The 17,168-nt window shown below is 31.1% G+C and overlaps 1 protein-coding gene across 3 annotated transcripts in view; it reads left to right on the top strand.

Moving 5' to 3' along the window:
• The window catches only part of LOC134696146 (protein YIPF5-like), a 76,832-nt gene that overhangs the window by 3,687 nt on the left and 55,977 nt on the right, over positions 1-17,168 (top strand). For all 3 annotated transcript variants that reach the window (XM_063557790.1, XM_063557791.1, XM_063557792.1), the window contains exons 2-4: positions 1,142-1,264; positions 2,391-2,563; positions 4,558-4,592. In XM_063557790.1, coding sequence (XP_063413860.1) covers positions 1,155-1,264; positions 2,391-2,563; positions 4,558-4,592 — 318 coding nt within the window. In that variant the 5' untranslated portion in view covers positions 1,142-1,154. The remainder of the gene's footprint in view (positions 1-1,141; positions 1,265-2,390; positions 2,564-4,557; positions 4,593-17,168) is intronic.

Raw genomic sequence — 17,168 nt, 5'->3', positions numbered from 1 at the left:
TGGGGTACACATGGTATTGCTTATGTAAGTACTAGTCTAATGCAGTAGGTCACATTTTGAAAAAGGGGACAGGATTGTCGTTACAACATATGGAACATATCTGCTATCATCTCTAAAACGGATATTCCATTGTGGGGTACTAACTTAGTGATGGCATTTGTAAAACTTATGAGTAAACCAATCGAGCAAGAATTTATGAATTTCAACCAATCAACAATCGGCTTAGCTGTCTGCACCAAAATATTTCTAATTTCTACTAGTACCAGTCTGAAGACCAATATTTTGAATTTTTTGTTGTGTATCTAATTCTAAACAATTTTTTTTTCAAAAATTACTACATGTAGCCAAAATAAAATGTTACTAGTCTGGGGCATTGATTAGTTGCTAACAGTTCAGGCTGCTTAGAAAATCTAATTTATAAAGATTCTGGTTGCTTTCCTTACTCATTCTAGTTTATAAAGATTTGGGTTGCTTTCCTTACTCACTCTAATTTATAAAATGAGATTCTGGTTGCTTTCCTTACTCACTCTAATTTATAAAATGAGTTTCTGGTTGCTTTCCTTACTCACTCTAACACTGCCAAATGAATGTAAAAGCTTATAAGTTCTGAAAACTTGGAAAAAACCTTGGTTTTATTTTATTTTTTCCCAGGATTCAGCGCATTCTCTAGCACCTATCAAAAAAAAAGGAGACTTGCTTCAGCTTTAGTTTTCATTCATTGTATATATATATACAATATTTGCGAAAGCAAATTTACTGGTCTAACATTGTTTGATTGATGTTTAGACGATATATATATATATATATATATACAACTCGTCTAAACATCAACCCAACAATGTTAGATCTGTGCATTTGCTTTCACAAATTTTTGGTTCTAGTTCGCCGGGATTCGAACCTATGCTACTGTGATATCGTGACACCAAATCGCCTGCACTGCAGCCGTCCCGCTAGACCACACGACCACCTGGGCTCTCAAAAAAAGAGCTTTAGCTGGCCATGTGTTACCTTTCCATGTCAGTGTTAATCCATATATATATACAACTCGTAACTCGTATATATATATAAAAAAGTAAATGAAATAATTTTTTCTAAAAGATCAAATAGAGATGTTTAATTTACCTCATTTCTTTTTTTTCAGCTTAAATTTCAAGATGGCTGATAATTTTGGCGGGGATGAATTTTACAATTTTAACTATGATCAGCAGCAGCAGCAGTCATCAGCTGGATATGATATGGGTGGAAATAATTTCGGACAAGATCCGTAAGACTTTTTGATATAAATATTTTACATGGCATATAGAATGCATATAATTTTTATAACATTATCTAACATAAACCCAGTGCACTTACACAATGTAGTTAACGTATATACAAATACCATAGTGTAGGCTCCTTAGTCCAAATACAAGTAATCTTTAATTGATTTTTTTCCACACATAAAAGTCTTCAGTAGTTCTGTTTATTCTGACCTTTCATGTTTTGTAAATAGCTTATAGTACTTGCCAGCTAAACATGTAGCTAGGTTATTGTGAACCATGCAGCTAAATTTGTGTTTTTTTTTCAATCACCTCTTTGTTTGTGTTGAAGGTCATCTAGGTAGCTTTTCTCTGAAGGATTGTTATGTGAATAATTTAATGACATGGTTAAGTCCCATTGTCAAGGTAAGGCAAGAAATTTTTTGTAGCTAGAAAAGTAGTGTTACACAACAGCATTTTGTACCAAGTTAGACTTTCTAGCACTGATGATGTTCTTGCAACTGTTTGTTTTTGTCTGATATTATATGTGTTGTCCTATTATAACTTAAGGTTAGATTATAGGTAATTGGTGCAGTTTACTCAGAAGTCCAATTATTGTTGTTATTCCTAAAATTTGTTATGATAGATTTACCTGCTGAAGTGCAGGTTAGGTAGAAAAAGATTAAAAAGAATATAGAATAACAGAAAATGTTCCGAGATCCAGCAAGGTTTTTGTCAACAGAAAACTATATTTTTTCTTTGGAATATTTTGGCAGGTTTATCTGACACTGACCTAATTTTTATGGTTTAAGACTTCAGCTTTGAAGTAACAAGCTTACCTGAATTAATGGTATACAGATAAACCTTTAACCTATATAAGAATAAGAAGATTTGGTATGATTTGCCAATGAGACAGCTATCCACCAATGAGACCAAATGATGTAGATTATAAGCTGTTTATGGGACCATGATTGATAAATAAATTGAGAATGGAAATTTGGGAATATGTCAAAGAGACAACAACCCACCAAAGAGCAGAAAACAGCCAAAAGCCACCAATGGGTCTTCAAAGCAGCGAGAAAATCCTGCACTCAGATGTGAGCCTTAGCTAGCCACTAAAAAAATTATAAAGATTGCTTTATTTCTTTACAGACAATTTGCCCAGTTTGATTATGGACAACAGCAGCAAGGATATGGGGACCTGAATGCCTATGGAGGCAATAGAGACCAGTATGCAGGTCATATATTTACTCCAGAGCCTGCGCAACAATATGATCCAAATGCAGGAGGAGAGAACTATGATGAGGAACCACCGTTGATGGAAGGTAAACAAAAATAGATTGCTATATTATATTCCAGGTTTGCTAGAAGACACTTTAATTCTGTTTATATATCTCCACATACCCTTTCTTGTTAAGTATTGATTCAATTGCTATTCAAGGGTTAAACCAAATGGTCTTAGATTTAGCAATTTTCCAAAAAAATGGCGACTTAAAGCATGAGTTCACCGGCAAGATAATGGCATGCTCTATTAGAATTTGTAGAGGAATCAATATATTCCTGTCTGAATTCAGCCTTCACGATAAACTGTTAAATCTACAGGCCCGGAACTAGATTTTTGAAAATTTTTAGTAAGATACTGTTGGCCTGTAGATATGATTTTTATAGGCTCAAGAGCAATTTTACAAGCCTGGGTTGCCTGGGCTGCCACTCAGCGTGAAGACTGTGAATTGTAACCATATGATTACTAAGTCATTACTCTGGCATTGATGTTTGGTTTTGCATTTTGGATCTGGACAGTTAATCAACAAGACAACAACCAAACTACACAACAGCAAAGCATCTTACCTTCATTTTAACAATTTACAGCCAATATATCTTTACTGTAAACACATGGATTGACTTATATAAAGCTTTAGCAATTTTTTAAGTGTGTAGTAAACATCTCATATTTAATAATACTTGTTTGAATGGTGATTAGTGCATTTGAAGAGACTTTTTTTAATCAGAAATTGACATTGAGTCTGTATGCACTTTTTTTCAAAATCTACTTGAATAGTGGTACAATTGTTATTTTCTTTTCTATCAAGCTTTGGTGCAATTTCTAAAAACAATATTATAACAGCCTTTTTGTTATTATCATCTTACCCATAGGAATTTAAATTATCAAAGGAAAATTACCATGATCTTCAATCAATAAACTTTATACACATGATTTTTTTTAGTTTTTTTGTTGTCATATCTTCCAAGTCTTCTATAGGGGTAACTGCAAATCTAGTCTCAATGAAAATGTTAGAATCTCTGATTTATCATTGCTGGAATTTACATGTTTTCCAATTGAATATTGTCATTTGTCTTGATTAAACATTGTCTTATCTATGGAATGACTGAGGACAACAGTTTTGTCAGTATTGCTAAAAACTTTTTCTAGTTTTAAATTAAATTAGGAGTTATCTCCCTTTGACTAAATTTTATTTTTACATTCCCACTATAATGTTAAAGATTTGATTTTAAGATTCTTTTAATTGAATAAAAGTAATCTAATATGTTAAGCTTACAATTAAATTGAATTAATCTATGATGTAAAGCTTTGATATTGTCTGCATAAAGTTAAAATAAAAAACAGCAGAACTTTTATATTGTTATGCGTTTACTTTCTACATTGGCTAGAGGTATAGGGGGAGGGTTGAGATCTCATAAATATGTTTAACCCTGCCGCAATTTTGCGCCTGGCCCAAGTCAGGAGCCTCTGGTCTTAGTTTGTCTTGTATGATTTTTAATTATAGTTTCTTGTGTATAATTCGGAGATTAGTATGATGTCCATTATCACTGTACTAGTAAACATTTTTTTAAGGGGCCAGCTGAAGACCGCTTCTGGGTGTGGGAGTTTCTCACTACATTGAAGACCCATTGGTGGCCTTCCGCTGAAGTCTGCTCCATGGTCAGGTTGTTGTTGCTTTGACACATTTCACATTTCCTTTCTCAATTTTATTTTTGATATACATGGTAGATCCCCATGTTGGCAGAAAAAGAGAATTGAAAGGAGAAGAACTTATGATATACATGTAGGCTTGTATGCAAAATTATAGATCCCCTTGTAATATATTTGTAACCTGTCTAGAATTTAGTGCATGTATGTGAAATCATTCTTGGTAAATGCAATATTTTCCAGAAGAAAAAAAGAACCGTCCAACCTTAAAATATATTTTGAAGTGGTCTGAAATTGATTTTTTTATTCAATCCTTTGTAAAATCATGATTTGGGAAAGTTATATAATTTTTCTTGATATAAAACAAATCTTCTTCTTTTCATATTTCAGAATTAGGAATCAACTTTGACCATATTACGCAGAAGGTAGGATTTTACTTTTGTTTTTTGTACTTGAATTGTGGGTTTATAATAATTTGTGGTATGTCAAATATCATGTATACATTGTTGGCAAGTAAACCATAAACACGAAAAATCAAATATCTAATGAAAAATTCTGAAATAAGTGAGTTAAGAAATTATTCGACAAAATGTGTACTTGCAATATTTTAAATATTTTGTTCTATTGAAGTGGAAGAGAATTTAGAACATAAAAAAGTGTAATTTTTGCACTATTATTTTGGTAGTTGAGCAATCTTTTAGACACTGCCAGTACAGCAGTTATTATCAAAACCACAAAGATAGCTTGGATGTTGAATCCACAGTATTGATTTAAGCTCTGATTTATAAAGATAAGAAAATGGAGTTCTGAATATATGTTTATATCAAAATAAATGTGTACAGAGGAACCATTATGTTTAAAGACAATTATAGTCAATACCAATATATCTGGTTATAGATAGCAAAATTATCTCCCCTTGACCACTGACCCTTCCCTCATGCATTTGAACTATTAGGTCCGAGTACACAGTTATCGTCCCTTGATTTCCGTTTTCCATGATAGAGTCTGTAGTGTGGACAGTGTGTTACTTTTCAAATTTTTTTTATACCCCTTCCAAATTTATTTCTTTGTGTTTTATGCATCAAATAGCAAGAAGGGGGATACAATTACACTGTGAACAAGTTTGATTCATGAATTTTAATGTAAAGTAGTAATTTGGTTAAAAAAGGTTAAAAATTAGCATTTCGGAAGCTGTCAAAAGATTTCAAGACCACCTTTTCATAAAATTGTCCATATTTTGAGTTAGAGCTGATGAAGTTTTCTATAATTTTAATATAATTTGTCCTAAAAGTAGTACAACACACTGTAAAAATATTATTGAGAAAGCACAGGTGGGATTTTTTTTATTTCCATTTATTGTCTAAAAGTATTGCAGTACAAATAACTGTGTACTCGGACCATTATTTTATGGTTTTTTTTTATCACTCTGATAGATTCTTGGTATGCTCCCCAGCAATGTACAGACTGGTAAAAGATATCTAACCTGCAATGTTGTGTATAGACCTTATAGTAATATGGATTTAATGAAAATCATATAAATTTTCATTTTTATATAAATTTTAATTTTTGCAAGTACTCTTTGTATATTTTTTACCCCTGTTATTGAAATGATTGAATAATTTATTGCTATATCACAATTCCCTATGCTTTTAGTAGTTCTGAAATAAACCATTTCCATTGGACCTTAAGCATGCAACTGTAAATCAATCAAGCATAGCTAAAAGACATCTTAAATTTTGAATCTGTATTTATTAAGTTAAACCAGCTGCTATTGATAATATATTGACTAGTTGCTATATATCATAATGTTGAACTAGTTGAATTGACAAGAAAATAATGTAAATTTCAGTACAAAAGTGCATTTTTATGTAAGATTATACACTGACTTGCAGGAAATTCTTTGTAAATAAACAAATAAAAAACTAATTAACAAGTTTAGTATACATTACACAGATGGGTGGTACTAATATAATTTGTAATCAGAAATGTTTTTGATGTAATATATAACAATAACATTATGTTAATGACATTGTTTTTGGTTGGTAATGAATCTCTTTGATTTGAGTTTGACAGGGTCATGTTTTAATTATAATATGGAAATTGTATGATTGTTTATGTAGAGAATAGATCTATAACTTGTCAGATTGATATGATTGTCTCTTTTTTTGTCAGATTTAAGTATTGTCTAGACTACAAATGCCATTACTATTACTACATTTAGACATCTATAAACCATTTTTGCCATGTTTTTTATATAGATTTTACCAATGGAATGCAAATTTTGGTTGATTACTTTTTACTTTATGTACTTTATGTCCACCTTGGACAGTGGTTTATAAAGCTACAGCTTACCCCATGATAAAATCAAAATCAAACTAAAGGAATCTATTTTTACCTGTCCTTTATACTGTAGGACAAGTTTGATGACAAATCATATGATAATACTTGAGTGTCAAAAACTTCTTTGCAAATTTTCGTTAAGTTTGAGATTTTGAGATTTAAACTGGTCTTACATTTGTTGTAGTACATGTATTAGATTCTTAATGTCATTTACATTATCTAGTCCCTTCTTCAATATAAGATTATATATTGTAAATTCAGAAACTATTGAGAGGTTTATATTATTGCGAATAATGCGACAGCGTTGTAAACGCAATAATTTAAACTCGCATTTTGAAATATATTATATGAATTAAAAGATTTTTCTCAAAATCCTAAAAATTAAAATCGCATTTAAGTCTTAAATTACAAAATTGCAATAATAATTGCACGCAATAATTTCTAAATTTACAGTAATGACTTTTCCTCAATTGAGTCCTCGAATTTGGAAGAAGAGGATTTTTGTGGTCATTGCATATTTTCTTACTTCAGCTAAGTTTCAGTCTAGTGTTTAGCAGAATAAAGGGTGTGTTTGTTCATAATAGTTTATCTTACTATTGCCCAGTTTCAATCAAGTGCCAGAAATTTGTTTAAAAAAAATGAATATAAAGTTGTATGTATTTCCGTACAACCTACTATTGACTTCCCACTTCAAAAAAAAATCTATAGGTTAATTTGAATGTTTGATATTTTTTTTCATGATAACACTATCAATAAGGGTCAGAAATTGGCACAAGAATTGTAATAATTTGTCTATTGGAGCCTTAAATATTAACTTTCTGATTATTAATAACACTATCGAGCAGCACCTGTTTGAAGCATAAACATGAGGAATGCCTTAGGTTAGGTATATTGATTTAGTTTAGCATCGTCAATATTGTGATTTACTAATTAGTTGTTTTAACAAAGAAAATTTCACTGATAGTCAGCATAACTTCTTATTAGCAAGATAGTTTTTCATGTAACACATCTGTGGCTCAGTTTTGGCCCAAAAATGTTATAATTAAAATTATAAGAATTAAAAAGTTAATTTAGTATGTTAAACTGAAAATATAGATGATTTATAGAAGACAGGGTTTTTGGAATTGTTTTTTGTGTGTGAAAAGAACTGCTGCTCTTTTACTGTCTGATATTTTAATGTCTTAACTAACAGTAGATATTTGGTGAAGGAAAGGGAAAAGTAGGTTTTAAGGTAGCACAATACAAAGATTTTTTAACTCCAACTACCAAGTTTTAAAATGCTGTAACTTTCTTAATAATGCTTGAAAATTTATAAAAGTGGTAGTTTTGGATAGCTAACAGATTACTCTTTCAAATTAATGCAATGTTAGCATCATGCAACAATTATGTAACCAATTATAATGTGAACGGTGTCTAAAATATTTTTCACCAAATTTCCACTTTCAAATAAAATTAGCTTCTGCATAGGCATCCCTAGAGGCTTGATTTTATTATATGTTGTTCCTATGGCCATTATCTACAAAAGGGTGTCTCAGATTTCAGATAGAATGTATAGAACAAATTTTACACCTAATTAAACATTATCTTCTTTAATGTGGTAAGGATGTTTCACTAATTGGAGATTTATGAGAGAATAGAATACCATAGAGACAATCTGAGACACCCTTTTGAAGCCCATGATGTGTTGATTTAGATTTCGTTAAAATTTTCTGTATAGTTAAAGAGATGAAAGAGCTAAATTCATTCAAGTGACCTTACCCAGATTTTGCCACTTATTACATAATAATTGATTCCATAATGATTGCATAATAAAAATATTACATTCATTTAAAAGATTAATCTTTTATCTATCTATATGTACCTCTTTTATTATTTTCTATGCATTCATAAGAAAGTTACAGCATTTCAAATGTTAGTGATTGGAAGTAAAAAAATCTTTGTATTGTGCTACCTTAACCATGCAAATTTAAATTTAAGTCTCCTGGAGCACTTGAATCTTATGGGTTTAAGTATAAAAGATTGCAATCTGATATTTAAAAACAGTTTCCAGTAGTTTGTGTCTTCTATAACAATATCTCATCATATTCTAATCATTTAACAGTATTTGTTTGTTGTTGCATACATGATATATAGAAAGCACATGTTCTTAGCTCAACTGACCCTCAGACCAATGCAGTTTGTGATTACCATCATTTGGCATACTTTGTCTCAAGAACTCATCCAAGTCTATTCTAACTTAATGCTCACATTTATCTTAATAATGTGTAGTTTATGTTTTAATAGGATGCTTCTGTCAATTAACCAAGGTGGTTGCTGTCAATTAAATTAGTATTGCTTATTGTTATAGGCTGTATAATGTTGTTGTTCAGTTGTTTGTTCTTTAATCTTTAATGGATAGTTTAATCACTAGCAATCTAACCTCATCTCCTTATCTGTTTGTTTTTTTTTAATATTTTTTTCCAGTTATTTTGAGAAATAGTATAACTGTATTTGGTATAGCTAACCTTGACCTAATTTCATGGATACGATCAACCTTATGTTAAGTTTTTCAGATCCATGTCCAAGAAAAGGTCAAGTGTATTTGATATATGAAATAATTATAAAGTCTGCCTGTTAGTCTGGCAGGGTTCATTTGAACCTTACATATAGTTCATTAATTTAGGTTTCAGTGCAAAGTGGTTTGGTCAGTTAGTGTATGGAACAATTGTAAGGTTTACACTTGTGTATTGCAAGGTTTATCTGACCTTGAACTAATTTGCATAGGTTAAGGCTATTGTTATATGTTACCTGAAGTTATACTTTGACCTTTTAAAAACTTAATTGTAAAGACTTTCAGGTACAATTCAATCAAGATGGATGAAGCAGTGAGATATTTCAGCATGTGAACTATAGTCTATTGTTTGACACAAACCCCACACATCCTTTTTGTAATCTTTCCTTACTGTTTTCAGTATGCCCTTGACCTTTTGGGCTTTTCAATACTGTACACTTCCTATACTAGTATACTTATTCAACTAATAAACTCTTAACCTACAATGAAAAATTAGTTATGAAATCAATTAGAATGTCAAATCCAGATGGTATAATCATTAATTCAACATTATATGATGCTTGCTGATTTCTAAGGATGTTATTCTCACATCATTAGTTTACTTCCATTATTCTGTTGTGGATGTGAGTCAGCTGTTGAGGGATCAATCATTGCTCTAAACTAGACTTGGTAAGGAGGGATACTTCAATATCTGATTGATTAAACAAAGTTCTAAGTTCAGAATAAAGTTTATTTTCTTAACTCTTTTTTGACACTTGATGAAAAAAGGTTAAGTTTTGAATTTCTGATATATTGACACAGTTTTGATTAAAGTAATTTTGTTTATCAGAAGTTTTGAAGTTATCTCCCCTTGATATAGATAATATAAAGTTGATCATGTTGAGATGTTGTTTTTTTTTTGCTCTCACCTTTCTGATTTAGAATAAATTGATAAAAGAATTCTGCATTCTTAATGAATGGTCATTACTTATAACAAGAAAATTATAGTTTATACTGACAACTGACATCAAAGATGGCCACCAAGGCATCAACATGAAGATAGTTCTTCATATAATCTTTGAGATTAGTAAATGTAAATGCAGTCTTCATATGGAGTCTATATTTTTTCTAGTTTAACCATGATTTACTTAGATTTATATTTTATATAATAGTAATCATATTTTTTATTCAATTCAGATTTGTCTCTTTTCAACATGTCAGTCCTGTCTAGTTCAATTCTCAATATAATTGTTTAATGTTGTCACAAGAATGTCATTATGGTGTGAAGCCTTCTGTGACAATCTGATTGAAGAATTTGATATTTATATATATCTTGATTTATATATTGTTGTACATGTATATAAGCAATATTCATAAAGTCATATATCATATTTGACTGTCACATAATTGCATAAATTTGTAGTTTTATTGGAAGGAAAATAATGAAAAGAAAAGAATTTTGTAAAAAAATGGCACTGATATTTTGTATAGAGAATATATTTTGGTTTAACATTGCAAAGATTTTTAATTTAAATTCATAATCATGATAATTTAACCTCCAATTTTTTTCTAAACAATGTGAAACTTAAATGACAAGAAAAGGCAGAACACAGAAAATTTTGACAACAATGAAAACAGCAGATTTCATACTTTGATAGACAAGAAGTACAGACAAATTGAAAAAGAAAAGACAAAGCTCTCTTTGAAATAAAACCAGCTGTTTTTTAGTGTAAATTTTATGTTTAGTTTTTATTTGTTATGTATGTAGATCTGGTTAGGCATTTTATAATCAAGATGTGTGAGTTCCCCCTGGAGAGTCTAGATGGTAATAGAAGTTGAAAGGGAAATTAATTGAACACAGATTAATATTTCTGAAATATACATTATAACCAGGAAATTAGATTAATTGAATTGGAAAGTTGGTGTATTATAGTCTCATCTTAATTCTTCTTGGATCAGAAAATGTGATTTTTTTTTAATTTGGATTGAAATTAAGATTTTTTTGTTAAAAGAAAAATAGACAATATGACAGGATTATTAAAGTTAACATGCATCAATTGCTATGGTTTTGGTTGAGGTTAATCTCGATTTAGGAGTTTCAATGTCACATTGATATAGGACAGTAAAAATCTGATCTCAAGACATTGAAAAACAAACCAAAAAAGTCTTTGTGACAAAATGCAAACTTGAAATGGAACTTAAAATATGAGAATTTATGTCTTAAGTAAATTCTTGAACCACATCTTTCAAATACTATTAAATAATGTGATTCCTATGCATGCAGTACACCAGAAGGTTTGGAGGGTCTATGAGTGGCTCCCCCTCCCCTTAACTCAGCCTTAAAATTGAAATTTGACTATTCAAGTCAAAGCATGTTGACCCCTGGCAGATACACACCCTGATAGACATCTCAACTAGATGTGTGTGCAGTATAAACTAGCAAAATAAAGATGCAAGGATTGATAAGTGTTATGTTCATCCAGATATATTTCTCTATTAATAAAAAATAATTTTTATTAAACTTAAAAAAGTTATTTTTTTAGGTGGGCCGGCTAAATGGAAATTTCAAAACCCTCAATGAAGGTAGACATAAGTGTCCTAATGTTGTATCTGCATTTCTTATACCTGAATTTGCTGTTGGGGAAAAAATAAGTGTTATATAACTTTTTGATACTTATTTGAGAAAATAAAAGAATAAAAGAAGACTTAATGGTTTTTAGCACATGAATGTGCTCGTTCAGGCTTTGCAACCAAATTTGGGGGGAGGGACAGAAAGACAGAAGGAGGAAGAAGGATGGTGAAGGTACTAAGGGGTATACAAAACTACTTAATTCTATCAAAGGAAACGTTTTTACCAATAGTAATAATTACTCCTGCACAATAAGGCAAAATATAAACAGGAAGATTACTGTTTAACACAAGGAAGAGGTTTACATCAAACAATGTCTGTAAAAAACGTTTACTTGGCTGCTTTTATCTTAGTCAAACAAACAAAGATAATACAGATGGCTGATTGTGATGATAATGCAATGTTTAGTCAGTTTTAGCAATCTGTTGAAGAGATATGACACGGGTCATTGAAGATTATATAAGTTCAATAATTCATACTTCTTTGTAGAATTTTCATACTCCTAGCTAGCTTATACATGTTTTGTGAAATTGGCGGAATTTAAAAAAAACCTTGATGAAATTGTTGTGTCTGTAAATAGCCCAACCATCCTTCAAGACTGTCTCTGCAAATCCTCTTTTACCAGATTTTTAATGAAACTTTCAGAGAATCTTAAGTACCTGCAATTGCATTCTCCAGTGGAAGATCAAGAAATTTACAAAAGGGGGGCATTGGCGACTGCTTTAATAGGGGGCCTGCTCCAGCTATTCTTCAGTGATTCTCTTTATTATCAACTAAATTTTCCCTACAAAAGGCCCTCTCCTGGATGCACCTATATTGCCCACATCCTATTGGGTTTTTTCTTCTTCAAATGATAAAAGGGGTTTTCCTAATGAAGAAAAGTCTACTAAAGGTTCCCAATCGATCACTTACTAACTGTGCAAAACTTAAAAAAGTTGATTTTGAAAGAAACTTTTACACAATATATTTTATGCAGAATGGCTTTGTGACAGCATTTTATTTGTATGTTTTCCAATACAAAAATTTAACACATAATGAAATCTTTAAAGAAATTAAAATTCATGCATGAAAATTGATTTTTTGATTTTTTGATATTTGATATGAAAATGATATTTATTTATTATTATTATTTTTTTTTTTTTGGGGGGGGGGGTGTTGGAGGGGTCCTGATTCCTTCCTGATGTCCTGAAAAAGGACTCCCCCTCCCTCTCCCTTATCTTGTCTTTAGTATTTTGTATTCAGAATTAATTGTGTTTGCTTATTACTTGTAGTACCGTACATGATGCAGCAAATTAAAAGATTAAAACTTGGAAAGAATGAATATTATAGCTATTTTGTGCATTTTTCGTGTGATCTTTTTTTGTGGTAATTTTCATATCATGCTCCTCGCTTGAGATGGAATAATTATCACTAAAAACTAAGGAGGCCACGTGGCGTTGCTAACGAAATTGACATGAACATGATGAAATTAACAACGTCGTCATGGGTAAAATAGCGATAAATAGATTATCATTGGTCATCTCAACTCGATTGCTTTACTCACTTTCGCTGTACCAGCTCAAGCGAGAAAATCAATCTCGTTGAGATGATCAACGATAATCTATAATTATTCCAGTTTTGATTAACATGATATTAGTTCGGTACTCCTGTCAAATCATTTGCACAATAAAAATGCTGAATTAACAGTATGCTTAAAGTTAGTGCTCCTGTCAATTTGTTTGCACAATAAAATAGCTGAGCGAACAGTATGCTTCAAGTTAGAACTCCTGTCTACGGTAATTGTTTGCACATTACAATAGCTGAGTGAACAGTATGTTTAAAGTTCACATGTTTGAATTGTTTCTTTGACAGTTTGCTTTTTCCCTACAGTTTATTTTTTTACAAATTCTATTCAAATCAGACTGTGCATGACACCTGCCAAAATTTGACATAGAAATACATATGTACAATTAAGGTCTACATGCCCCAGTGGTCTATCACTAAGTACTATCTCTTTACTGAGGACTGATTACAGTAAATGAATCTTTTAAGTCTACATGCAAATGGTGTTTGATTTAAGTCTGATAAAAGTTAGAATGTTGCATGATGTTGCAGCTTGTAGAAAAAAGTTATAAACTAAAGATTGTATTGTAGATATGATTTTAAAAAAAAAAATTAATGTGTATGACAGCCTAAAATATAGTGGTAATCTTGGCTGATCATATTTAAGTATATATAAGTTTAAAAGTTTGCTTATCATTACATCAAGCAAGATGTCAAATAAAACTAAAGAATTAATTGAAACTTGTAGTTTGTGCAGACATAATATTTCTTCTATTTGGTGGCAGGAAATTCTTGTCCAGGTTCTCTTTTAAATTTAATTGCTTTGGAAACCTCTCATGACAAATGCATCATGCATAAGGATGGTAGTATAGTCAAAGAATACCTTTTCCTTAGGCTACTTATAATCTAAGCTGCTAGTTGAAAGAACAATTAATATTTTTATTACCAATGTGCCTCAAATCAGCTGTTCGTGTGAATATTCTGGTTTTTGGAACCTTAATTAACCCTTCATAATTGATGTTCATAGTTTTATTAATTGATTGTTGGCTGCTTAATGTCCAGTGGCAAATATTTCATGTGATCATAATTCATAAGTCTTAAAATGTGACAAATGTCACAGTTTTTATTCTCCAATTCTTTGGTTCAATTGGTCATTATGTGAAAGCTATAAAACTGCAATGTAAGCATGATTACAATCAGCCTGACAGATCAAGGTGGTCTGCTTCTTCCAATTGTCTATCTTCCATCATACCTCTCATGTTTAATTCAAGATGTGCATTTGATTGCATCTTTACAAGTTTATAGTCAGAAGAAGAGCAATTAAAAATTTGTAGCTTTCTCCTGCAGTTAATGTTTGATGGTCTTAGAGATATTTTTATTAGCTGGTTTGATTAATGTTTCTTGGCAGTGCTTCATATTTAAGATTTGTAAAACTAATTTGTAAAGTTTGCTAGGAGTTTATCCTGGGTAATTATCAAGATAACTATCTTTGGTCTGGTCAGCTTAAATAAACCATGATATAGATCTGTTAATCCTCATGTCTGCAAGCTTTTACAGAGTTCATTCTCAGTCTTTGATTTAACCATGATTATCAGACCCAATAGCCTGAATGTGTCTGAAGGGGTTATTTGGGGTCAATTTAATCATTATGCGGACAGACTCTTATAATCAATGTTGAATCTGAATTTGAAATTTAATACTCGTTAATTATATTTTTTGGTTTAAAGATGGGTTAGTTCAATTCTCTAAAACCTGAAGGCTTTTGGTATCAATTTGAAAGTTTTGGTGAAAAGTTTACAGTCATAGATATAGGAAGATGTGGTGTGAGTGCCAATGAGACAACTCTCCATCCAAATAACAATTTAAAAATTAAACCATTATAGGTTAAAGTACGGCCTTCAACACGGAGCCTTGGCTCACACCGAACAACAAGCTATAAAGGGCCCCAAAATTACTAGTGTAAAACCATTCAAACGGGAAAACCAACGGTCTAATCTATATAAACAAAACGAGAAACGAGAAACACGTATATATTACATAAACAAACGACAACTACTGTACATCAGATTCCTGACTTAGGACAGGTGCAAACATTTGCAGCGGGATTAAACGTTTTAATGGGCCCAAACCTTCTCCCTTTTTCTAAAACAATAGCATAACATCACAACATATAAAAACATACGATAAAATATCAATTAGCAGACTTAACTCAATCAAAAAACGTATGATTACACAAAGAACGAATAAATTTGATCTGCGATATCTGAATACAAATGCACAGTTAATTAAATATAAGAGACAAACAGTCATGACCAAAATTTACATTTATCGCTATTTTGTGCATTTTTCTTTTGATCTTTTTTTGTGATAATTTTCATATCATGCTTCTCACCTGAGATGGAAAAATTATCACTAGAAACTAAGGAGGCCACGTGGCGTTGCTAACGAAATTGACATGAAATTGACAACGTCGTCATAGGTAAAATAGCGATAAATAGATTATCATTGGTCATCTCAACTCCATTGCTTTTCTCACCTTCGCTGTACCAGCTCAAGCGAGAAAATCAATCTCGTTGAGATGATCAACGATAATCTATAAGTATCGATACTTGTTTAACCTGTGTTGTTTGGTTACTGACATGTTGTCATATTGTCATTTTGCATTATCGTGTATTTTATCTATATTCTATTGTAGAAGAAGTCAAAGTTACAGGTGACTTGCATGTTATAGTATTATTGAGTATAATTCATCTTTTTAGTCAGATAATCTGGGGTGCAACCCATTTGAATTGTTTTACATTGTCTTATCAGGGCCTGTTATAGCTGACTATATGCGATATGGGCTTTTCTCATTGTTGAAGGCCGTACGGTGACATATAGTTGTTAATGTTTGTGTCATTTTGGTCTTTTGTGGATAGCTGTCTCATTGGCAATCATACCACATCTTCTTTTTTATATATAAGAAAAGAAATGAAAACTTGTGGTTATATGCATGAACAAAATTTTTTTGTCTATAAGGAAATATTTTAATCTCTCTTCATGATAACTTGTAATTTTGGCATCAGTCTGTCTGTCTGTCCTGTTTATAATGCTGTTTGCCGACACAGCTTCTTCATCAGGTATTATTCCTGCTCGTCAGACAGTTCAAGTTGTTATCTGTGCTGTTGGGTTGCTGTCTCATTAACCTAAATTTCACATATATTGCTTTTCATTCTGTCAGACTGAGCACTAAAGATAAGTAATCTAAGTTTTATATACTGAGTAATATTCAGCTTGACTTCATTCTGATGGGCAACTTTTAAAACTACATGATAAACATTCCTTATGATCAAAATGCTGGTTAATATTCAAAATTTGAAAAAAAGCAAGAAGTAATGAAGAAACAGAAATGTTACTATGCCAAAAACTTTGCTAAAGCACATAAAACAAATGAAGGGTAAGCTTGTTTTTTAGGTGTAATAACATGCCAGTTACATGTGAAACAGTCATAAAAATGATACAATTCATTACTTTAGCATTCATCTGATCTTCCTTAAGTTCAATAATTTATGGCATAATGATATCACAAATCCTTTTTACAGATGTGTATTGCATAACATTACATTTATCACAGTTCCACTTCTTGTTTATAGAGAAATTCCCTTCAGGTATATCAGATTCCTGGAGTTTAAATGTTTAATGTGCATATTTTCAGAACATGTACATTGCATAAATAGTTGATGGAGAAAGCTATAAGACTGCAGACTCTCCTGGGTTGTTTTTTTTCCAAGTTTCATTCCATATTTACTCTGTGTATGGAGCATTGTCTCAGTATATTGATTTGTGTACAAAGAAAATTATTAAATTGATTTTTGTCAGTAAGTCACATTCTTAATGTGATTTACATGAAGGCTAGTGGAAAGGTGCTTGAAGATCAGACTTCATAAGTATAAATAAGTCCCTATCAAATGATGATTAATA

Source organism: Mytilus trossulus, chromosome 14 (assembly GCF_036588685.1).
Source record: "Mytilus trossulus isolate FHL-02 chromosome 14, PNRI_Mtr1.1.1.hap1, whole genome shotgun sequence".
In the NCBI taxonomy this organism is placed as follows: Eukaryota; Metazoa; Mollusca; class Bivalvia; order Mytilida; family Mytilidae; genus Mytilus; species Mytilus trossulus.
This window is presented reverse-complemented; position numbering and strand designations above follow the sequence as displayed.